The following is a 23,188-nucleotide window of genomic DNA, read 5'->3' as shown; positions in this document are numbered from 1 at the left end:
TCCACCACCCCTGCCGGGCGCGCGCACGCACCTGCCACCTCCCACGCACTGCCGACGGCGCGCGTACAGGCCGGCGCTCACGCACTGCGGACGCGCGCACGCACACGCCGGCGCGCGTCCTCGCCCGGAAGGACGGCTACGCGGGAGGGCCCAGTGTGGGCGGAGGAGGTACGTGCAGGGCTCCCGGTGAGAGGAGGGGACAGCGGGTGTGGGAGCCCGGGGGTCCTTTCGCCCTGGGTTCTGGGCCGGGGGCGGGGGCGTGCCGGGGGCGGGGGCGGAGTCGGGAGGACAAGGTGGACCCGGGCCTGGCCCCTCTCCCTGGCACACCGACTGGTGAGGCCCGGGACGGGTGGGGTCCCCGTGGGGTGAGGCCCGGGACGGGTGGGGTCCCCGTGGGGTGAGGCCCGGGAGGGGTGGGGTCACCGTGGGGTGAGGCCCAGGAGGGATGGGGTCTCCGTAGGGTGAGGCCCCGCCGGTGCGCTGCAGTGGAGCTGGATGGAACTGACTCTTGGGTTCCCGCCACCCCGCTCGCAGACCCTTCGGCCTCAAGATGTCGTACATGCTCCCGCACCTGCACAATGGATGGCAGGTGGATCAGGCCATCCTTTCAGAAGAAGACCGCGTGGTCGTCATTCGGTTTGGACACGACTGGGACCCTACTTGTATGAAGATGGACGAGGTTTTGTACAGCATAGCTGAAAAGGTAGCGCAGCCCCGCTTCACGTCGCGTCATGACCTCCGCTTGGTCTTTTCATGACGTTGGATTGCTTTTGCTTTGCCATTTGACAGTGAGATTTAGACGTGTGCGCTGTACTCATTCTTCTTAAATGATTTTAAGTCTTAAACGACTGTTAGGCAACACGTTTACCAGTTAAAGAGAAGCGGCAGGGTTCACAAAGGGACAGAGATGTGAGGACGTGCTCCCTGAAATTGGTCAGAATAGCTTATGGCTTTTTCTGGGAGAAGTTTCCATAGATTTTCAAATTTTTAAGAGGTTCATGGTCGCTCTCCCTAAATAAGTTAGTAATTTCTATTGACAGGATGTTTTTCAGAATTTATCTCTATAGTGCCAAGAGCAAAACACATTTGCAGACTGGCAGGAGCATTGGAGCTTACTTTGAGTAGCTTAATTTAAAAGGATGATCCTTTCTTCGGGTACATGTTTGTTTGTTGTATTCGTAAAGCGGAACATTTATGTTGGTAGCATAGTAAATCTATTCCTTTTTCTTTTGGTTGGTTTTCTTTTTTTCTTTACCCCACCGTACTTTTTATGAGTGACTTTGATTTATATCTTAGAGCGACTCAAATGCAGGAAACATTGAGAGGAATTGGAATTGCACTTGTTAGAGCTAGTTTTCCCAACTCTTAACATTAGTACACCACGTTGTCTGTGGCTTTTGTTTGCTGACAGTGAAGTGCAACTGGAGGGCACTTGAATAACCAGGGCTTAATTCTTTTTATGTAATTTCTTCATAGGGACTTTAAGATAACTTTGATTTGGATTTTTGCAATTGTAGCATTAGGGCAAAAGGCAAACATATTAGGGTGTTAATAAGGTATTTAACTTATTAATATCCTATACTAATTTGAGAGGTCATTTATTTTGATGAAGAGTAAAAATAAGGAAACTGAGCCATCTTTTCTTTGGCAGGAATGTGAGATGTTAATATCGGCTGGATTAAAATAGCAACTTGAGTAAAGAGTAGCAGGTATAAGGATGTGCTTTGTGTTTAGGAAAGGAAACGCTGTCCGGTCTGCCGTCAGTAGCTTTCACTGTCTCCTACTTGGCGGGCGAGGCGGAGTGAGGTGGGGGTGGTTTCACTGTGAACGCTGGGGGCCGTCCTCTGTCAGCAGAAGGGTCACTTGGAACCTTACCAAGGTGCATCTCAGAGGTTCTGATTCTACAGGTCTGGGGTGAGGTCCAGGTAGCTTTCTAAAGAAGTGCCCGTGGAATTCTCGTGTGACTTTCAGAATCCTGTCCACGAGGTCAGGGTCAGAGTAGGAGTGCTGTGATTGTGGCCATTTCCCTCCTCTTCCTCTTGGACAGCAAGTTATTGAAGGAGCTTGAGGAGGTGCCTGTGGAACTCAGGAGAGTGGGGCTCTCACATGGGGGTCCTCCCAGTCGGGGAGTCGTTTCTGCGTGGCCTAGGCTGCAGTGTCCAGGTGGACGAACTCTGTTCTGGCAAGTGAATCACTGCTGTGTCCACTCTGGAGCCATGAAGGGTGTGTGTCCTGGATTCTGCCTTGCAGGGGGAGCATCAGCACCGGGTGATGTGCAGACCCTGTCGCCCTCAGCATGGGGCTAGGGTGGCTGGAGGTGTGAGGGTCGTTTGCTCTTCATGTCTGAGCAAACTCAGCAAGATGCTCTCGGCTAGGAGACAGATTTTGTGTTAACGTGAGTTTTTAGGGACTTTTACCCGAATACTTCTTTTCGAATACCTCTGTATCCGTCAGAGACCAAATCTCTGTCGAACCAGCAGGCATGCTCTTTTTGGTATTGAACCTGTCGGTAAGAACAGTTCAATTGGACTCACTTTGGTCTTTTAAGTTACTCCTTTTCTTTTGTCCAAAACTTGGATTTCTATTTAATAAACTTTAATACTATAGTATAGTATAGTTAGTCAAAATGGAAACTTGATATACATTACAAAACAATGTTTTATTTTCTTCTTAGTATAAGGGCAAAATATGGGTCTGTGATTCTGGAAGCCCTTTTTGGGGTTGCTCAACAGGAATTTTTGAAATTGAAGGTTTCAGTATCAAGAACAACTTAACTGTTTATTAAAAATCTCCCTCTGCAGAAATGGCAGATAGTGGGGGATCTTCCTCATCTTGTTACGAGCCCTGTTTGGATTCCCCAGCTGTTTTAAAGTGAGTAAAAGTTCCAATGTTGAGGCTGGACTTGATTCTACTGCTTCTCCTAGAAGGTGGTTCATGGACTTGATGCTTCGACAGCACCAACCCCCTCCTCACGGTCAATCAGTTTTGAGCTGTACTGAAAACAGAGTTATGCTTGAAGATTTTACAGATGTCTGGAGTTCGATAGAGTGATCATAAAAACAGAGTTCCCTGCTTGGTGGCTGGTCCTGTGCACAGCCTTGAAGAGACTATTTTGTGTGCTTCTCAGCTGCCTTGCCATTTTGTAGGAACACACTCTGCCGCGGTTCACTGTTACCTGAATCCCACTGTGGGTGAGAACAAGTGGGGTGTTCAATTTCTGTGTGTTTAAAAAGCCCATACAGATAGAGTTCAAAATAAGCAAACTCAGTGATACTGTCTCATAGTAATGCATTCTAATACAGTTGTATATAATGTAAATGTATTCATGGAGCTAATTGGGAATGACTTCAGGGTGTCATTCTTCAGGATCACGTAAAGTCGGTTAAACCAGCAGAAATTTATGCTCAAATGTGGAATCTCATAGAAACCAACAGCCAATCTGAGCAAACAGTTGAGACGTTATCATGCAGTTTTTTGATGGGTTTGAAATGAATTACCTAAAAATGTAAAAATTGACCCTTCAGAAATACATGGTGCCAATTGACAGTCAAGAATATTTTTTCCAGGAGTTCAAGTGGGTTTTTAGCTGATGGAGGAGCTCCATGCAGGGGGTGGGGCCTCCAGTCTCATGCTGTACGCTGCACTGACCTGCAGGAGGGCCGCTGGGCTGCATGGATGCTGACTTGCTGAAGAAGCGACGTGCTTGTACAATGTGCGGCAGCAGAGTTGGAAAGGATATTTACTATTTTAGACAATCGAACTTGAGAATAGAAGTGAAATTTGTACATGTGGTTCTTGCTTTAAAAAAATACTTTCCAACAAGCAGTTAAAATTACTGCAAACATAGAAGGCAAATGTTATTGTAGATGCAATAAACATCTGCAGGTAAGTTTAAAGTACCATTTAAAAAAATAAGACTCCCGCGGGTAAATGGGCAAAGAACTTGAAAAATGAGGAAATTCCAATGGGTAAATAAACTCCAAAGACCCACACAGTAAAGTAGTGTACTGTCATTTTGTAGACATAGCAGAGATAAAAAGGTTTGCCTATTAGTGGATGCAGAAGCTCAGAGTAATATTCAGCTAGGAGTAAACTGATATCCTTCCGGAGAGCCGCTTGACATCGTATGCAAAGCATTAAGCGTAGTCGTACTTTATGCTCAGTAACCATGCCTCTTCAGTGGCCAGAGTTTTAGGCCCTCTGAGACTTTTGCTGTGATTGATGGCAAAATTGGAAATAACCACAATGTGCAGTGAAAGGAGAACATGGTAATGACTGTACTCTCTGGCTTTTGAGCACGCAGGCCAGCCATGACGACCGGATGCCCGGTGTGGGCCTCATGACAGCCCCCTGAGGCAGGTGCTTCCACGTAGTTTGCTCGGAAATGGAGATTTGGAATTTAAAGTGGAACGTTCTCTCCACTGGATGGAAGATTGTTTGGCTGTTAGAGATGATTTTCTAAGAGCTTTATTTGACAATCTGGGGAGAGCTGGAGAAAAGCAGAACGTATGAAATTTCCTCACGAGGGCACGTGGATCTGGGGAGAGGGGAACGTTTACTTTCACTTTGAAACACTGATACACTGTTGATTTTATTTGACTGTCATATTCTTTTTAATTATATAGCTTTTAAAAAATACTGGGTTGGAAACAAAGCAATGGTGTTTCTACTCCATTTCTATGTTTCCAAAATGAACATTTTTTAAATAGAGAAAAGATTGTAGACACCTATCTTGTTTCAGTTTTATATAAAAAATACACAGGGGTTTTAGTTAACTGCAGATTCATTAATGGATGTGAAACACTCAGGAGAAATAGTTGAGACCATGTGGAAGGCATCATGGCAGAATCCACGCCACCCCTTTAGGAGAATCCATGCCACCCCTTTAGGAGGAAAGGGGCTGGGAGGGTTCCCAGAATTAGAAGAAGGCAGGTTGGTGCTGTGTGCGCAGTGCTCCCAAATGGGGTGAACCATGGCTGAGGTCATGACCTGTCCCCACTGCAAGCATCTGGCTGCAGGGGCAGGAGCACCCTTGTCCAGGCGCTTCCTCCGAGGAGGATGTCGACCAGCCCATTTCCTAATGCAGGTCTCTTTGAACTTGGGATTATATAATTAAGTCCATACTGTCCACAAACACATTTTTAGTGACAACAGTACATTTTTTGAGTTCTGAAATACAGGTTTATTGTTAAAATTCACTCGTTCAATAAATACTTACTGGTGCCTTGTGTGTGTTGGGTACTGTGTGGGCTCTGAGGACACATCAGTAAAGACAGCACCTGTGGCCTCAGCCTTGGGAGGCTTCACAACTGCCTGAAGAATCATGATGTAACTTATACGGAGGGGAAGAAAAATTAAGCCCTGTAGTGTCAGTTGTTTGTTTCACTTCTAAGTGAGCTACGGTTCTCTTACTCATCATTGACAGCAACAGAGAACATTTAGAAGACTGTATAGTGATCACAGTACAGCACTTTGTATCTTGCTGTAATTATGAGCATTCTTACATCAACTGCATACTGCCCAAACATACATTTTATGGCTGTGTAATAGTTCATCAAATGGCAGTGCCACTACTCTACCATTCTTCTGTTATTTTCTTTGAGTTTTCATGAATATAAATGATTAAAATTTTTATTAGTATCAATTCAGCTAATGAAGTATATATATAAATGTAAGGGTAATAATGTTCATAGGTGAATAACTGATATCACTGTACAACTGCATTTTGTTAAAAAACAGTATAAACAGATTTTACACCCCCCCCCAAATGGGAAAGAATATAGTAAAAATGTCATTCTTAGCAATAACCTCTGGGTGTTGGGATTGGAGGTTTTGTTTTATTTATAGTTTTCTAGGTTTTCCAAATGTCCTGTGATGAACTTGTAACTAAGGGAAGAAATGGAAGAACATGTGCTATACACAGTACGACTTGGGTGCTGGTCCACTGGTATGTGCAGGTGTTCAGACCTAAACGACGGAGGGGTGAGGCTGTGTTTTAAAGCAGTTATTTAATGCACGTAACTCAGTGTTTGTGAAAGTGCAAGTTGGAAAAGTCCATGTGGGGTATTCCTGGTTCAGAGTGAATAGTCTAACTGTGGACGTTTTATGCAGGGTTCTCATAAATGGCTATTCTGAACGATGTTGAATGAGGTGTTACTGGCCAGTAGTTTAGGACCCTGATCGTATTGAATTATCTTCCAAATGTCAGCTCTGCTGAGAAAAAACGTTGGAGAGTTAGTTTGGAAATTGTCCTGTTATACACAGATTCTTTCGTTTCTGTGTTCTAATGTGTTTTTACAGAGTAAAAAAGTTGATATGTTATTTTAGTTTTTTCTCCCAATCTCTTTTACTTGTAGGTTAAAAATTTCGCAGTAATTTATCTTGTGGATATTACAGAAGTACCTGACTTCAACAAAATGTATGAGTTATACGATCCGTGTACTGTCATGTTTTTCTTCAGGTATGTGCCCTTATCTTAAAGTTGTTATTTAAATTAAGTAGGTGATCTGGAGGTTTCATGTAATCAAAATAGCTTCAGATTTTTTTATTTAGAAGGAAGTTAATTATAGTCTTATCATAATATGGTTTGTATTACCAGGCAATCGATATTATCTTTTAAATAATTTTCAAAGTAACAATTCCAGTTTAGCATTTACTCAGTAACAAATTACTCCTTTGAATTGAATTTGAATTTGAAACTGCCCAAAAACCTAGGTGGAGTGTAAATAAATGGAAGACATCCTTATTGACTTGTAAGATACCTCTAAATATAATGTTGATGAAAATGTGTTTTAAAGTCACTCACTTTTAAAATGTGACATCAGTGTCGTGACTTAGTGTCCTTTTGTGATACCCAAGAGGGAAACCTGTACTGAAGCAGTTTGCTTGTAAATGCAAGATTATGGTATCAGCCGAAAAATCCTGTTGTGGACCCTAGTCAGTCAGTCATTGGTTTCAGGAATAGAATTTCCCTCGTTGCCTTAAATTAGCTTGTACTCCTGATTTGCAGGCTTTGCATGGCAGGGAAACGTGGAGTGGCTGCTGGTTAGGCACACGGGGGTCTGATGGAGATGCAAATACGCTTGATGATATTTGTGTAATAAAGTTAAGTGACATCATGAGTGAAAGGAAATTCTGTTGTGGAGATTTAATTTGGAAAGAAATCACATTTGATGTTTTTACTTGTCATATTTTCTTACTGTTTATCATTATTACAAAAGTGAGTAAACAGCAGTGTAGACATTAGGCCGTACTCCAGAAGTGGAGCTTCTCGGCTGGTGAGGACAGTCTGGGTGGAGTGAGTGCACAGGGTATGTAACAGTGTGCACAACCTGGTGGCAAGACACCACCACTTAGGAGTCAAGGCCTGTAGGTCAGAATCTGGCGGCTCGGTGGGTTCTGTCTCGGGGCCTCATTAGGCCAGCGTTGCAGGCTGGGCTCTTCTCTGGGCAGTCAGTCGGGGAAGGATCCACTTCGTGTAGGGGGGGCAGGCATGGGCGGGGCACAGGGGCAGAAGAGCTTGCTTTTGGGGGGACCTGGGAGGACATGAGGGGACTGACAGGTGAGGGGTGGAGTGGCAGGTGGTGAGAGGTGAGTGGGAGGGTCCAGGTGCACCGATTTCTGGGCCAGTGAGAACTTGGAACAATGCCTAGAAGTGCACCTGCAGCAGGAGGGTAATATCACATTTGCCCTTTGGAAGCTCTTCTGGCTGAAAGGAGGCCAGGGCTCGACCTCAGGATGGAGCACTTCCCAGGGAGTAGCAGCTGGGAGCCAGACGTACAACCTTGCAGAAGCGAAACGTTAAATTGATAAAAATCAGTGCAGCCAGTACAACATGGGTTAATATCTTTATTTTTATAAAGTGTACATATAAATTTATCTTAAAAAGTAGCCTCTTGAAAGATAAGTTTGTGAAGAATCATGGAAATACAAAGTATCATTCATTTCAGTCAGTTGGAGTTTTAGTAGAATTTACACTAAGTGCTCATAAGAACAGCACAACAAACTCATACATTGCTTTCTTCAGGTAAATTAGGAAAACAGTTCGGCTTTCCCAGGGGCTAAAACTGTGTGCTTTGACGCTTCGATTACCCTGTGGGTCAAATGCAGAAGGACCTTTGTGTATTTCTTTAAATAGCACTTAGCTTGTTTCCTGTCTCCTCCTAAATGCTGTGCTCTCTAGATCACATGTCCTTGTCTTCACTGAGGTGCAGCGGGAGCTCTAACGGTGGAAAACCCAAGGCGCTTTTTCGTGGGATTCTTTTTGGGCCAGGCTTTCACAGCGCGGGCGTCTCCCTCTGCAGGAACAAGCACATCATGATCGACCTGGGCACCGGCAACAACAACAAGATCAACTGGGCCATGGAGGACAAGCAGGAGATGATTGACATCATCGAGACGGTGTACCGGGGCGCCCGCAAGGGCCGTGGCCTGGTTGTGTCCCCCAAGGACTACTCGACAAAGTACAGATACTGAGCTGCCCTGGCCCCGCACATGGACGCTGTGTGCTTGTGCTCACGTGGAAGTGTTTACACTCTTTAAGCCTTTGAGGAAGCGTTTGGAAAAGCACGCGGCGCTCACGGCGCTGGAGGGTTTGCAGTGAGGGTGGCATTGCTTTGACTTTCAGTCCACCTGGTCGTTGTATTTTTGTATCAGCAACTCTCTGTAAATATCCAGCTGAAATAAATAAAACAGATGGTGCTGGAACAGTCATAATCATTTATTTCTTAGGAAACGTGATGTTTGGGCCAGTGAGCCTGGCAGTCAAGAACTGACTCAGCCGTTGGAGTGAAGGTCAGGTGAGCATCTTTTGCGGCCCCTGTGCTTTGCACACTTGTGGGTGGGAGTCTGTCTGAGTTTCCTGGGGCCGCCATAATCAAGGGCCACAGATGGTGCCTTGGCGGAGATGTGTTGTCTCAGTGCTGGAGGTTGGGGTCAGGTCCAGGTGTAGGCAGGGCTGGTCCTCAGGCTATGATGAGACGCTTCCTCTCCTCCCCGGCCCTTTGTGTCCCTTGGGTTTGATGTTTCCCCCAGTCTAGGCCTTGGTGTTCCCGTGGTGTTCTCCCTATGTGCGTCTGTCCAGATGTCCACACTGCATGAGGGCCACCCACTCCAGCATGACCTCATCTCAGCGTTACATCTGCACCAGCCCCATCACCAAATAAGGGCACATGCTGAGGTCTTGGGGTTAGGACTCCCAACCCACAACAGAAAGGCTTCAGAAAGATTACACACCTAAGGAAAAAATCTTTTGTCCTTCTAGTTAACAACAACAACAACAAAAAGTCAAATAATGATTTCTGGAGCCTTTCTTTTAAATATAAACAGTAAGAGCTGTTTCTTATTCCTTCTAAGATTGTACCTTATGTACTTAAATCCTGTACTTAAATTCTGGAGAGTCTGTAGAAACCATGACCCTTCAGTGCATGTAGCTAAGTCGTTTCCTTATCACAGCCTTGGGTTTCTCTCCTAAATCTCCTCCCAGCAGCAGGTTATTGGCATTATGTACAATAGCACAAAACTGGGAAATAACCTCAAAATCCAAGGAATGGTTAAAGGGATGGTTAAGTTACTTCAGCCACACGATAGAACATTAAAAAGTATGAAACTTTCACATGGGGAGAAGTGTTCATGACATGAGAACATAAATTATAAACAATATGACCAACTATATAAAATCGCCTGCACAGAAGAAAGTGTTGACGGTGGTTAATTCTAAACTGTAGAATCGTGAGTTATTTTGACTTTTGTATAAAGCGTCTGATTTATGTTACATGCAGGAATAATGTTATTTTTTACAATGAGACCTAGAACTGACTCACTCTTTAGGTGGTCGTAGCTCTGTTTGACTTCGGCTGAGAGGGAGCTGAAATGGACAATAGTTTGAAAGCATCTCCAACAAAATAAACTTACATGTGATCTTTGTGTGCCTTCTTGGTGACTGCCTACACATCACGGAGCTCCTGCATCACCTGTTTCTTTGGTTTTCCTTTGATTTGGTTTTGTTTGGTTTGGAGAATGTACTGTCAGAATATGCTTGTTCTGGGCAGATTAAAACGAGTCTTCCCCAAAACTGTGACTGGAGTTGTTGAATTGGAATGCAGTTATTAAAAAAGCAACTTCTATCAGAAAACTGCTTATGATATTTTAAAGAAAGAGCTATAAAGAACTTAATTCAGGAAAAAAATTGACCTAATATAGTGTATGCTTTTCTTCCATGATTTATAAGTATTAGGTATGCATTGAAAAATACTTTTCCATTTTACAACCATCTTTGCTAAGTGGTTAATGATCTGAATCACATCCTTATTGCATTGCCTTTGTTCTTTTAATCTTTCATTTTACTAAAATGAATTTTTAAATTAAATACTAAAAATCAGAATCGTATTATGTAGATTATTACTCAAAAAGTACAGTTTTCGTTTTCTCACATTTTCAAGTGACTGGTCCACTGTCTTCAGGTCTGTAAGAAAAAAATAAGTAATGGTTGCTTTATGTATCAATTACTGTACAGTTAAATACACTGGAATCCAAAGCTTTCAATAAAAGTACCTTAATTTTCTATAATTCCTAGAAGAGTTTTGTATAGGAAAAGTTCAGTAGGTACAAAAACATGAACGTTAGGTGATTTTCAGTTAAGTCGGATGGAGTCAGATGGATTCGTGGCTGAAGGTGAACAGACCGTGGGGTTGCTTCACGCCACCAAGGCGAGGTTCTCCTCTCACAGCAGCCCGTCTGCCTCCCCACACGCGGGGAAGGTGCTCAGATGCCACAGAAGCCAAATCTGCCTAGTTTTTACCATCTTGGGGTCATGGACTCCCCTCCCCATGGCAGCGACGCAGGTTAGGGGTTTTGCCGAATCCCCTGAAATCCACCGGCACAAGCCCTATGTTAGGATGCACTGACCCAGCACAACCAACAGGCACAGAGGGAGCCGAGCAGACCTAAGCCGGTCTGTTAATTTAAAAGGCACCAGCAGCCTTAAGCAGACTTTAAGATACCTGACCTCTCATGCAGCTTTAAATAATGGCTGTAAGTGCATCAAAATAGTGACATTTTAAAACCTACTTCACCATTTAAAACAACCAACTGGAGTCTGGGTGCTGATGGGAAGGAACTGAGTTACCAGCCGGCATCCCCTCCCTGGCAGCATGTGCAGCACTGGAGCAGGTGCCCTGGGAACCTGGCCCTGGGGGTAGGGCGTGGTCGAGGCTCTAGGGCAGGCGGGCTGTCTGCTGCGACCTCCCTGGGTAGAGCTAATCGTTCACAGAGGTGGGGCGCCCTCCCCAAGACTGCAGCTCATGTGTGCAGGATACAGATTCCAGTTATCCTTTGACCAGAACACCGGAGGTAGAAACAGAAATGTAAAGGTAAGTCACTGACAGGTGGACTCACTCTCATTCATTCAGCAGGATAAGCATGGACGATCTGCCTGCTGACCTGGACGACTGACCAGGAAATGGGAAAGCAGGGAAACAGCGGCATCTAATTGTTCAGCTAAAATCAGGAACAGCCTAGTGTCCATCCACAGATGGCTATGTAAAGATGACGAGGTGTGTGCAGAATACTACTCAGCCGTAAAAAAAAGAATTAAATTTTGCTGCTTGCAGCAATGAGGATGGACTTGCAGGCTCTGATGCTGAGTGAAATAAGTCAGACAGAGAAAGAAATACTGTATGATATCACTTGTATGTGGAATCTAAGAAATACAGCAAAGTAATGAATATTTTTAAAAAGAAGCAGACTTATGGATATAGAGAACAAACTAGTGTTATGAGTGTGGAGAGGGAAGGGGGAGGGGCAGTATGAGGGTGGAGGATTAAGAGGAACAAACTATTAGGTATAAAATAAGCTACCAGGATGTATTGTACAATACAGGAATACAGCCAACATTCAGTAATAACTATAAATAGAGTGTAACCTTTAAATACTGTGACACTATATTGTACACCTGGAGCTTATGTGATATTGTACATTGATTATACTTCAATAAAGATAAAAATTAAAAAATTAAATGATAAAGATTAAGTGTGAAATTCTGCTGGAGAAGAAATGTTTGCATCCTGGGGCGGGGGGTGGGGTGGTATCCTCAGGAACCACTCAGGAAATGGGGTGAGAGCCTCATGTGTCTTTTTCAGTTACGTGCACACACTGTCTCACACAGAAGCCACCAGTCGTAATTCCCAATCTCTCATTCATCATGACTTGTGTTTTGATTGAAGACTAATTTGAGAGATGAGGGTGAAAATTCAATTTAAAACAGTAGTTTCTCATTTAAAATGTGTACCTTTTAAGGACCTATGACAAAGAATGTTTCTGGTCTATTTAGAAAAGAGCATTTGTAAATTCTTTTCTTATTCCTGAAGATTTTTCACGTAGTGCAGAGGCAGTGGTTCCCTTAGTGAACAATCATGGGATTAACATTTTCAAGATGAAAGCATGCAGAAGATATGCAAAAGGCAAACATATTAGTGTCCTGATAAGGCCTTACCATTTGCTCTGCGACAGAACTTTCGATCCCAGCTTGCACCATCAAGTCATTTACGTTCTTCTGTAGGTCCTCAATCCAACCTCCCATCTCTTCCAGTACAATGTCAAGGAGAATAGCACAGGGGAGAGAGGCACCTCCACGTCAAACTGCATCAGTGGGACCTTGAAGATGCCCTGCAGTGCATTTAAAATGAGGGCATGAAAGACAGCAAGTACCGAACTTAAGGTCGGTGCAAGCGAACAGTGGCCCTCAGGGTTTTGTAGCGTGTCCTTTGCACTCTGCACCCAGTTCTGAAATCTTGGCTCCCTCTGCGTGGACATGAGTTTGGGGATAAGAGGTTGTCTGGTACGTTTAACTGTTTTAACCAAGCTCTAATCAGTATGTAAATAAAACGGGAATTAACTCTGTTTAAAACAAATTTTGCTGTTGTGTAATTTTTATCATGTTTAAGAATCCTCTTTTCCCTGATCACCTACAGGATCAAAACTTGCAAGTAAGTGGTTCCCTCTGCAAATACTTTGCACACATTTTTAAGGAAGGAGTTTCATTGAGTGAAGTGAATTCGCTTGGGCAAGTCTTAGGGCAGGTTTCCCCTTATCTGGATTTTCTTAAACAGGAAACATTCTATCCTAACTCTGAATTCATGTCTTACCAAACAGTGATCTGCTGAAGTTACAAAACGAAACAACATAAGGAGAACCCTGCAACAGACCCAGTGTTGGAGACCCTCCCTGGTCCATCCGCAGGGTTCTGCTTGCTTGGGGGAGTGTGGGTGCCATTGAGCAGACTATCCAGATGCATCCAGAGCTTGCTGGAAGAGCCCCACTGGGTCGTGTCTACTGTGTGTGTGTCCCTGGGTTTGATCCTTACCATGCAAAGTGCCCTGTGTTACCAGTCAAGCAGGAAGTAACTACCTGTGAGTGATGATTAACACATCTGGATGCCAGGTAAAGACAAATGTAAACACCAGGAAATCCCAGGCCAACAATTACCCACAATAGCAGACAGCAAAAAGATATTCCATGGCAGCTCAATATTCCAGAAGCATTGCAGAATTTATTATAAGATAGAAAAGGATATTTCTGAGGTTTAATGTTGCAGCCAGAGCTTGAAAATGTTCTTGAAGTTCCTTAAATAGATTTTCTGCCTGAAAAAAATGAACCATGAGAAAACCGAAAAGCATTTACTTTTGATGCAGGGTAGAACCACCCATATGTGTAGTTAGTGGATTTCTGATAAGGTCTGAGGCCTTCCCACTCAAGGGGTGAGGAAGATCTTGTCAACCAACAGTGCTGGCGCGCTGACAGCCAATGCACAGCTGAAAAACAAGCCGGCCCAAACCTTACCTCACGCCATACTTGAAGAGTACCTCAAAACGATCAGACACTTAATGTAAGCATTAAAACTATCAAATGTCTAGAAGCTAACACAGGAGAAAAGCTTACTAACCTTGCGTTCCTCAAAGAATTCCTAAGAGTAGCTGAAACCCTCGGCCGGAGCACAGCCACAGCGGGCATCTTGCCTTCCCTGCACTTTGGGGTATTTATTAGCTGGTGTTAGGTTTCAGAAATTGTTTACAAGGCAACACAGAAACAGCAACTGTTACTACTGGCCGTGTTCTATGTTGCCTTATAGTTTACAAATTGAAATCTCGTACCATTTATGACATAACTCTCTCCTCACACCCGTGTAATGCCTCCATTTCAGAGACGACGAGGATGGACGCGGATCTCCAGCCTGAGCCCACATCTGTGTGCGAAAGCGGCCCTCTACCCCGAGTTCCTCGCCTTGCATCAGAAGTTTTTCACTTTGTCAGGAAAATGTGGGTTTAAGTATGTGCATCTAACCGATTTCTTTCACCAAGACAAACTCATCAGCCTTTAAGTGCCGCCCCCGCTCGCCGGCTCTCTTCTCCGGCGGAGGGCCTCCTGGCGCAGGGCCTCCCGGCGCAGGGCTGGTGTCTCCGCGACCCGGGTGGCGAGGTGCTGCCGCCCCGAACAGAGCGCCCGCGCCGGGTCCGCCCGGGAGGGACGCGGTGCCGGTGAGGGTCGGGCGGGGAGGGAGGGGTGGAGGGCCGCGGGGGTCCCCACTCACCGCGTCCCGCAGCGCGCGCCCGCCGGAGGCTTCGGGTCCCCGCGCGTCCATGTGGACCGGCGCCGGCAGGGACTCGGGCGCAGGGATGCGCCCGACAGGTCCGGGGTGGTGGGCCCGGCGGATGTGTTGGTTCGGCTCCGCCGCCACCCGCAGCTCCCAGCAACGATGGCCGCCCAGGCTGCGGAGGCAGAATCCGAGGGCCGGGAGATGCTCCCGACGCCGGCGGAGCCGCTGAGGAGCCCAGGAAGCAGTTCCAGGGCGGGGTGCGGACGTGAGCGTGGGGAACGCGGGGCCGAAGAGGTGCGCGCGCGGTGCTGTCCCTGGCAGGGGGGACCTCCTTGGGCTCAGGCCGTCCGCAGCTCGCCCGGCGACGCTCCACTGTTTGCTTTGTTTTCATTGCGCTGGAGCCCAGAGTTGGCACGCTCTTTTTATTATCATTGTGGCCAAGAACACACAACATAAAAGTTGCCATTTTCAGTTTTAAGTGCGCAGTGCAGTGGCTTTAAGTACACTCACGTGGTTGTGCATCCATCACCATCATCCACCCATGCAACTTTCTAATTTTCCCAAACCGGCGTTCTGCACCCATGAGACATCAATTCTCTAGGCTCCCAGCCGCTGGTACCCGCCCTTCCACTCTCTGTGCCCGTGGTTTTTATGCGATGTTGTCACCTCTCTAATGGGGGGATGGGGGGAATCTGGCTGCAGCACATACACAGCCCAAACTCCCATCAACGTCAGGGCCCTGGAATCATCCATCTCTCTGATGAGAGACTCGGCCATCTCTCGGAATCATTGCCATGTCTGCAGTCAACTTTAAGATTAAGAGTTATGTTCTGTGACCAACTCCCGACACACAGCCAACGTTTGCATCTTGATTTTAATTTTATGGAAGATCGGAAGGAAGACCTCACAGCGACTTTCTCTGCCTCAAGTGTCCTTTAGCCTGGCTGGATTGTGGCTCGGGGTCACTTTGTGGTTGAAGTCCCAGGACCCTGTTCTTAGCAGGTATCTTTGTTTACACGTCTGCCCCCCACCGACTCAAAGCTCTGTGGGGCAGGACTGTCTGTCCCAGTCAGCCCAACACCCGAACGTCCCAGAGGCCTAGACGAGTGACTTATGGAGACCTGGTTGCTGAAAGTGTGTGAAACACAGCCACGTATGCAAAGACGCCCAACAACCTTAGTCATAAGGAGAATGCAAATAAAACCACCAGATCACCTCACACCCACTGCAACGGCTGGAATGAAAAGACAGAAGGTAACAAGCGTGGGCAAGGGTGTGGCAGAGTTGGGTCCTCACACTGGTGGGAACTTAAAATGGTGCAGCCAGTGTGCCTATAAAAAGTTAAACATGAAGTCACCATGTCACCCCAGCTCCACCTCTGGACGTGTACCAAGGGGCATGACAGCATGTGTCCACACAGAAGCATGCATGCAAGTGTTCACAGCAGCACCGTCAACAATAGTCAAAAGGCGGCCCAGATCTCCATCAGCAGACAAATGGGTCCACAAAGAGTGGTCCCTCCATACAACAGAACAGCATTCAGGCACAAGGAGGAATGAAGCCCCGACGCACACACAACACAGATGCACCTCAGGAACACGGTGCTCAGGGAGAGAAGCGGGTCCCAGGGGATCGAAATCCACTCACCTGACGGGTCCAGGTGGGCAAATCCCCAAAGACAGGAAGTGGAGGAGGGAAGGGGGGACCGTGCCGAACTTTAGGGGTTTCCTCTTGGGGGGCAGAGATATCCAGATCTATTTCAGATATTTAATCAGATTGTGGTGACGGTTGCACAACCCTTCAAATATACTAAAAATCATTGAATTGTACACATTAAATGGGTGGATTGTACCTCATATATGTGAATTATATCTCACTAGAGGTGTTAAAACAGTAACTTAAAAACTGAAGTGTAGTTGATTTACAGTATTGTGTTAGTTTCAGGTGTACAGCAAAGTGATTCAGTTACACATGTATTTTTTAGATTATTTTCAATTATAGGTTATTACAAGATATTGAACACAGTTCCCTGTGTTATGAAGTAAATACTTGTTGCTCACTAGTTTATATGTAGTAATGTGTATCTGTTAATCCCGAAATCCTAATTTATCCCTCCCCTTTCCCCGCCTTTTCCTTTGGTGAACAAAAATTTTGTTTTCCATGTGTGTGTCTGTTTTCTGTATGGATTCATTCATATTATACTTTAGATACCACATATCAGTGATGTATATTTGTCTTTCTCTGTCTGACTTACTTCACTTAGCATGATGATCTTCACTTAGTATGATGATCTCCAGGTCCATCCACGCTGCTGCAGATGGCAACATTTCATTCTTTTTCATGACCTGGTAGCATTCCATGGTGTGTATAAACACCCACATTTTTATCCAGCCATCTGTTGGTGGATGCAGGTTGCTTCCATGTCGTGGCTATTGAGTAGTGCTGCTGCGAACACTGGGGTGCTTGTATCTGTTTGAATTAGGGTTTTTGTCTTTTCTGGATTATGCCCAGGACTGGGATTGCTGGATCATATGGCAGTTCTATTTTTAGTTTTCTTTCTTTCTTTTTTGGTTAGAGAAATGCCATACAGTTTTCCACAGTGGCTGCACCACTTTACATTTCCACTAAAAGGGTAGGAGGGTTCCCTTTTCCCCACACCCTTTCCAGCATTTGTTATTTGCAGACTTTTTGATGATGGCCATTCTGACCACTGTGAGGTGATAACCCATTGTGGTTTTGATTTGCATTTCTCTAATAATTAGCCATAATGAGCATCTTTTTATGTGTCCGTTGGCCATCTGTATGCCTTCTTCAGAGAAATACAATAACTTTTAAAAAGCATGGCTATTTGTGTGCAAGAAGCTAAAAGAGCACCTTCCTCTTTTTCTCCCAGGAGAGTCTGAGGATGCAGGGAGCGCAGTGTGAGCAGCCCCTGCAGTGGCTGGGGGGGGGGGGGTCTTCCGTCTGGCTAGTTAGGGAAAGAGGGGGCTGGGGAGGGTCACTGGCCCCTTTGAGGAATCCCATCAGATAGCTTCTGACTTCTCTTTGAAGGAGGTGCCAGGTGCCAAGTGCCAAGGAGGAGGAGGAGGGGGTGGGCCAGGCAGGAGGCCCCCAGGAAAGGCCACTCTCACAGCAGGGTGGGGCAGTCTCTGTGTTCTCTGTCTCCCAAGTTGCATCCAAAGCGGCCAGTGCCCCCGGGGGTGGGCCCGCACCCAGGAGGTGGCCCCTGAGGACACAGCGGGAAAGCCTCCTTGGAGAGAGGGGCGATGGCCGAACAGGGCCTAGCCAAGCCCTGGAGGGTTCCTGGGGAATGTTCTAGTCTTTGGGGGTGGCGGGTGCAGGGCACCGGAGCCCCTCACATTCCGCAGGCTGGAAGCAGCCTGTTCTGGAACCTCTGCCCTCACCCTCCTCTGCGGCCCGCCGATCTGAGGGTTTCACCAAGTCGCGGCAGGACCCACCTCCACCTGCCGTGCTTAGGGCGCGCCCCTGTGGAACCAAACAGCTTTCCGGACACTGTGCAGAGCTGTGACTGAGGTAGGGGCCTGCAGAGCCAGAGCTAACGGCGGGCCTGGGCCCCGGGCGCAGCTTCCTCCACGCTGCACAGACCGACCCCACACCCGTCCATCTGCCTGGTGTTTAATGGCCCGCAGGGAGCTGGGCCAGCCAGGGCCTGGAAGGAGACACGCTGGAGGGGGCCACCCGCCTGTCTCTCTGCTCCTCCCAGGCCACTGGGCTGTCTCTCACTGGCCTGGGTTCCTCTCTTCTCCAAAGGGCCTGTCTGTGAGGCTGCCCACTGGGCCTGAGGTTGTCTTCCAAGACAAGCTTCCAGAAAAGCCTGACCAGGGGGATTAGCAAATGATGTGTGCAAACAAAGGGCAGGCCTCAGCCCAGAAAGCGGTGGGGGTCTGAGTGGCTGGTCAGGGTCCCCGGGGTGGATCTGGTGGGCATGGCCCAGGACCAGCCTTCTGGATCAGAGCCCCAGGAGCTCCCGTCAGATTCTGAGGCAAGCAGGCTCTCTGAGGAGAGCGGGGACCAGGACAGTCCTCATGGCGAGCTGGGAACGTAGGGAAAGCAGAGGCATCGCAAGGGGTGGGGGGCTCATGGGATCACCAGGAGAGAGAAATGGAAGCTTCCAGCAGTGGAGCTGTGGGGGTGGGGCAAAGTGCCTGATGGCCTTGGTGACCCTGGTTGGCCTGGAAAAGAGGCAGAGTCACCCAGGAGTAGTGGTCAAGTCTGGAGGTTAAAGCAGAGTGGTTTTCAAGCTACAGCCTCTGAGTCACATACAGGGGCTGGGGGTGGGGAGGTTGAGAGACAAGGAGTTAGCCTTTAATGAGAACAGAGTTTCAGTTTGGGAAGATGAAATGTTCTGGAGATGGTGGCGATGGTCACACAGCAGTGTGTATGTGCTTAATGCCCCTGAACGCTGCACTTAAAATGGTTAAAATTACACCTGAAACTAACACAATACTGTAAATCAACTATGCTTCAATTAAAAAATGGTTAAAATGATAAATTTCGTGTTACATATATTTTATCACTATATATATTTTTTATCACTATATATATATATATATATAGTACATTTTCCCAGCTTCAAACCCTAGGCTAAGAATTCCAGGACCTAGGAAACTTGTGACTCTCTTTCCATAAGCTTTCATATTTTTAAATATATATTTTATCTTTCTCAATTGGAATCTCTCTGGTCTGATGGGAACCTACTCAGAAACTCTCTGATAACCCTGAGAACCTGGTCTCTACTGGAGAAACAGGATCTGTCATTCTACACCTAGCACCTGAGTGATTTTTCACCTATACTGCCTAATTAGGGGTCAAATTCTTAGTTCTGCATCCATGGGAAATAAATTCATTAATATGGAAGCAAGAATCACTGAAGAGAAACTCATTTTGTTAAGAATATTAAATTTCAGGAACTAAGTTCAGGGGAAAAATTCCTCAAATGCAACTGACTGCAAATCTACAGGAGGAGAGTCTTGAAGTGTGCTGTGAGGGTGTAGAAATCAGATGGCGTTTCACTGGTGCAGATGTAGATCGGGGAAGACAGCAGAGTCTGGTAAGGAGTACATATTTATGAAATCAAACACACAGACCACAAAAGCAGCAGCTAAACACGAAACAAAACTTTCAATTAGTCTGAGGCTGGCAAGCAGGGGTGGGGGCTCTGCCCCATGCTGCCAGTCAAGAGTCAGATCCGTCCAGCCAGGAACTGGGCTACCTCCTGCTGGAGTTCTCCACTACCTTGTTTGCACCTGGCCAGCAGGTGAGAGTGAGCAAGAGGGGTGGCCAGAGCTCAGACACATGGCTGCACCAATGCAAGAGGTGGGACTGGAGGCCAGCAGAGAGCCCAGCCTCCAGCAGTAAAGGCACAAGCTCAGAACACATGAAAATGGACGGACATTCTCCACACTTGAGTCACCAGGCAGAGGCCAAAGCCAGGTCCACGAAGGCCTCTGGTGCCTGGGGCCACTCTTCCCAGCTGCCCAGCTTCACTGCCCTCTAACAATCTCCGCTGGGTGCTTTGTCCACAGTCCCTGGATTCCATTTCAGCTATGTTCAGAGTCAGAATGAATTCTCTAAGACAAGCAGACATGGGGGGCATGGACTCTCAGGTGACTCTCACCCAAGTGTCCTCATGCTGGCTCTGCACAAGCCATCAGCTTAGCGGGTCCAGTGACTTCAGTGAGAGTTTGCCTTTCTTGGTGTCATTTCCATATTCTCAGCTAGTTCCAAAAATAGCACCTGTAAGCTGGAAAGAAAGTTCACACCTGGTGCCCATCTGTCCCAGCTAGAGCCTTGGAGCACTGAATCCACAGGTGTCCAAGAAGAGGTGTGTGCTGGGCTCAGGGATGAAGGGGGGACACATTCGGACACCACACAACTCAAGCACAGTCCTTCATTTCTGGGGAGAACAAGCAATGCAGGAACTCACTTTTTCTTTTGGTAAAGTGGAGATGTATATTTTTTTCAATTGGAAAAGTCATATATACTCACTGTAAAAAATTTAAACCACAGACAAGTGTATAAAATACAGAGTCACATTAGAGACAACTATTAAGAATTTATATTTTATCTGTCTAGACTCATTTCCTATGTACTTACTCAAATACATATGAATAAATCACTACATGGTCTTGCTGATGCTCTGCAACTTTTGCAGCACAGAAGCAGCTCCCTCGGGAGGGCAAAGGGCCAGCATCACTACCTGGAACAGCTGTTCCTGTCACCCATGTGCTCACTGACCTCCATGGTCCTCTTCCTTGTGTTCCTACTGCACAGAACATCAAATACCCCAGGGACAGTGGCACTTGCAGAGGTTTATTTCTGAATTTCATACACTCTGACAGTCTTTGACTTTCAATTGGTGTGTTTAGACCATTCACATTTAAAGTGATTATTGATACAGTTGGATTAAAATTTACCAAGTTATAACTCTTTTCTATTCATTGCATTTATTCTTTGTTTCTTTTTCCTCTTGTTCTGCTTTCTTTGGTTTTAACTGTATACTTTATATGATTCCATTTTATCTCCTGTCTTTATTTGTGCTTAATAAAAACCTTTTTAGTGGTTGCCCTAGGGTTTATAATATACATTTTGAAATTATCTAAGTTCAGTTTCAAATAACATTTACGGCTTCATGTGTAGTGCTTGTACCTTATAAGGGAATATTCCCATTTCCTCCCTTACATCCCTTGTCATTCATTTCATTTATTCATGTGCTATAATCACCCAGTACATTGTTACTTTATTGCTTTAAGTAAACAGTAGTCTTTTAGATTAAGAATAAGAAAAAAAAGATTTACCTTCACTTATTCCTTCTCCTGGCCGCTTCTTTTCATTATGTAAATCCAAGTTTCTGCCCGATATAATTTTCCTTTTGCCTAAATAACTCCTTTGAACATTTCTTACGGGGTTGGTCTGCTGGCAATAAATTCCCTTGGTTTTGTTTTTTCCTGAGGAAGAGTTTCTCCATCACTTTAAGTATTCCATATTAGTTTCTGGTGGCTGCTGTGACAAATTACCACAAGCTGGGTGGCAAAAAACTGCAGAAATCGTTCTCCCCAGAAATGAAAGACTGTGCCCCGTGCTTGGGTTGTGTGGCAGAAATTTATCCTCTCACAGTTCTGGAAGCCAGAAGTCTGAGATCAGTTTACTGGGGCTGAAATCAAGGTGGTGGCAGGACTGTGCTCCTTCCAGAGGCTCCTGGGAAAATTCATTCTGTGGTTTTCCAGCTTCTGGTGGCTGCCACCATTCCTTGCTGGTAGCTGCATTCCCTCCAACTTCAGGCGGCGTCTTCAATCTCTCTGCTCCATCTTTACGCAGCCTCTGTGTGTCTCAAGTCTCTTTCTGCCTTCCTCTTATAAAGATATGTGTGATGGCACTGATGTCTGGGGCTGTGTCAATCCAGGGCCCCCTCCTCATCTCCAGATCCTTAACTTAATCACTTGTGCAATTTTTTCCTTTTCACATAAGGTAGCATTCACAGGTTCTGGGGTTAGTAGATGATGGTTGGCTATTTTTGAGCCTAGCACAGCTTGGTTGGCTTTTTTCTTTTTTCTGTTTGGGGATGCAGGCAGCCAGGGAACATGCAGCATTGCAGATGAGCCATGTTTCCTTCTGCTTGACTGATGGTTCTGGACCAGCAGGTGCCCCTCTGATTCCAGACAGGTTTGAAAGGATTACAAGCCACTTCTGTGAGGTGAAGCCTTGGACCAAGAATGCAAGACTGCATGCCCTTGGCTGGACTCTGGAGGTGCTCGCTAGTGTGGGTCCTCCACCTAGCACACCTGATGGATCCAGAGTGGCATCTGGCCAGGGGCTGGCACCTGTTTGTCCACATCTGCCAGGACAAACAGGGCCAGATGCCGTGACCCCAGTGCTCTAGTGAGATGGGATGGAAGCCTGTATTCTTACTCTGTTGCTTACAGAAGAGAGAAAGTAGACCATTCTGGAGGCCCCAGAGCTTGGGGGACAATCTGGCTGAGGAGGAGCATCCATGTTTCTTAGCCCAGCTTGGCCTGGATGTCCTTCTGTGTGTGTGTGTGTGTGTTTCATTTCCCTAGACATTGCTGGTGCTGTGTTCTCAGTCTTTCTGGTGGATACTTTGAATAGTGATGACTCAGAAATACACTGGCATCAGCGGCTGGAGAGTGAGAGATACTCTTTGTCTGATCAAGGGCCTGCCTTATCGCCAGGTTTGTTTGCGAGTTGCTCTTAGTGAGGTTGTAACTGTTCTTATGATTTCCCACGAAACTGTCCAGGTAGGAGGCTGGCTGATTAGTTATCTCCCCACCCCCACCCTGGGGCCCTCCTCTCTCCTCTACCAGGCCTTCCCTTTTGGGGTGCTTTGGGTTTGCTGTGGTGGAGATGGAAGCCGGGAGGGGAGCTATTCTGTAGACAGAATCTAGGGCCTGCAATTGGTTTTCTCTGTCTTGAGCCCCGCCCGCACAAGGTCCTGGGTCGGGGGCGGGGCGGGGGGAGGTCTTCTCACAGGGTCCTCCCTGCCCCCGCCCACCTGACCTGGGCTTCAGGTCCACCCCTCCCCCAGAACCGGTGTCCTGAGCACCTCCCTCTCCCTCCCTC

At 46.5% G+C, this 23,188-nt stretch overlaps 2 protein-coding genes across 7 annotated transcripts; one reads left to right on the top strand and one right to left on the bottom strand.

Moving 5' to 3' along the window:
• The first annotated feature begins 17 nt into the window (after nucleotides 1–17).
• Nucleotides 18–8,706, top strand: TXNL4A (thioredoxin like 4A). 6 transcript variants are annotated; one of them, XM_074355474.1, is made up of 4 exons: nucleotides 18–168; nucleotides 535–703; nucleotides 6,357–6,460; nucleotides 8,273–8,706. In XM_074355474.1, exons 2-4 carry the CDS (start codon nucleotides 551–553, stop codon nucleotides 8,385–8,387), a joined length of 372 nt encoding a protein of 123 aa, XP_074211575.1. In that variant the 5' UTR covers nucleotides 18–168; nucleotides 535–550; the 3' UTR covers nucleotides 8,388–8,706. The 6 variants fall into 6 exon arrangements, with proteins under 6 accessions (XP_074211575.1, XP_074211571.1, XP_074211574.1 ...); XM_074355470.1 differs by having other exon boundaries at nucleotides 19–168; nucleotides 8,214–8,706; XM_074355473.1 differs by having other exon boundaries at nucleotides 24–168; nucleotides 8,304–8,706.
• Nucleotides 8,297–23,188, bottom strand: HSBP1L1 (heat shock factor binding protein 1 like 1). Its single transcript, XM_074355475.1, has 4 exons — nucleotides 14,585–23,188; nucleotides 13,571–13,637; nucleotides 12,491–12,585; nucleotides 8,297–10,462 (listed from the first exon to the last, which is right to left on the bottom strand). Exons 1-4 carry the CDS (start codon nucleotides 14,633–14,635, stop codon nucleotides 10,457–10,459), a joined length of 219 nt encoding a protein of 72 aa, XP_074211576.1. The 5' UTR covers nucleotides 14,636–23,188; the 3' UTR covers nucleotides 8,297–10,456.

The sequence above is a fragment of the Camelus bactrianus genome, chromosome 30, assembly GCF_048773025.1.
Source record: "Camelus bactrianus isolate YW-2024 breed Bactrian camel chromosome 30, ASM4877302v1, whole genome shotgun sequence".
NCBI classification, from domain to species: Eukaryota; Metazoa; Chordata; class Mammalia; order Artiodactyla; family Camelidae; genus Camelus; species Camelus bactrianus.
The sequence above is the reverse complement of the archived record's forward strand: the minus strand, read 5'-3'. Positions and strand labels throughout refer to the sequence as shown.

Bases quoted from the DNA above. Each gene is read 5' to 3' on its own strand.
- TXNL4A (XM_074355470.1), top strand. From the start codon at position 551: ATGTCGTACATGCTCCCGCACCTGCACAATGGATGGCAGGTGGATCAG. The intron at 704-6,356 runs GTAGCGCAGCCC...TTTTACTTGTAG, and splicing joins TGTACAGCATAGCTGAAAAG to GTTAAAAATTTCGCAGTAAT. The intron at 6,461-8,213 runs GTATGTGCCCTT...ACTGAGGTGCAG, and splicing joins ACTGTCATGTTTTTCTTCAG to CGGGAGCTCTAACGGTGGAA.
- HSBP1L1 (XM_074355475.1), bottom strand. From the start codon at position 14,635: ATGGACGCGCGGGGACCCGAAGCCTCCGGCGGGCGCGCGCTGCGGGAC. The intron at 13,638-14,584 runs GTGAGTGGGGAC...CATTTTTTTCAG, and splicing joins GGCGCGCGCTGCGGGACGCG to GCAGAAAATCTATTTAAGGA. The intron at 12,586-13,570 runs ATATCCTTTTCT...TTGACATTGTAC, and splicing joins TGCAACATTAAACCTCAGAA to TGGAAGAGATGGGAGGTTGG.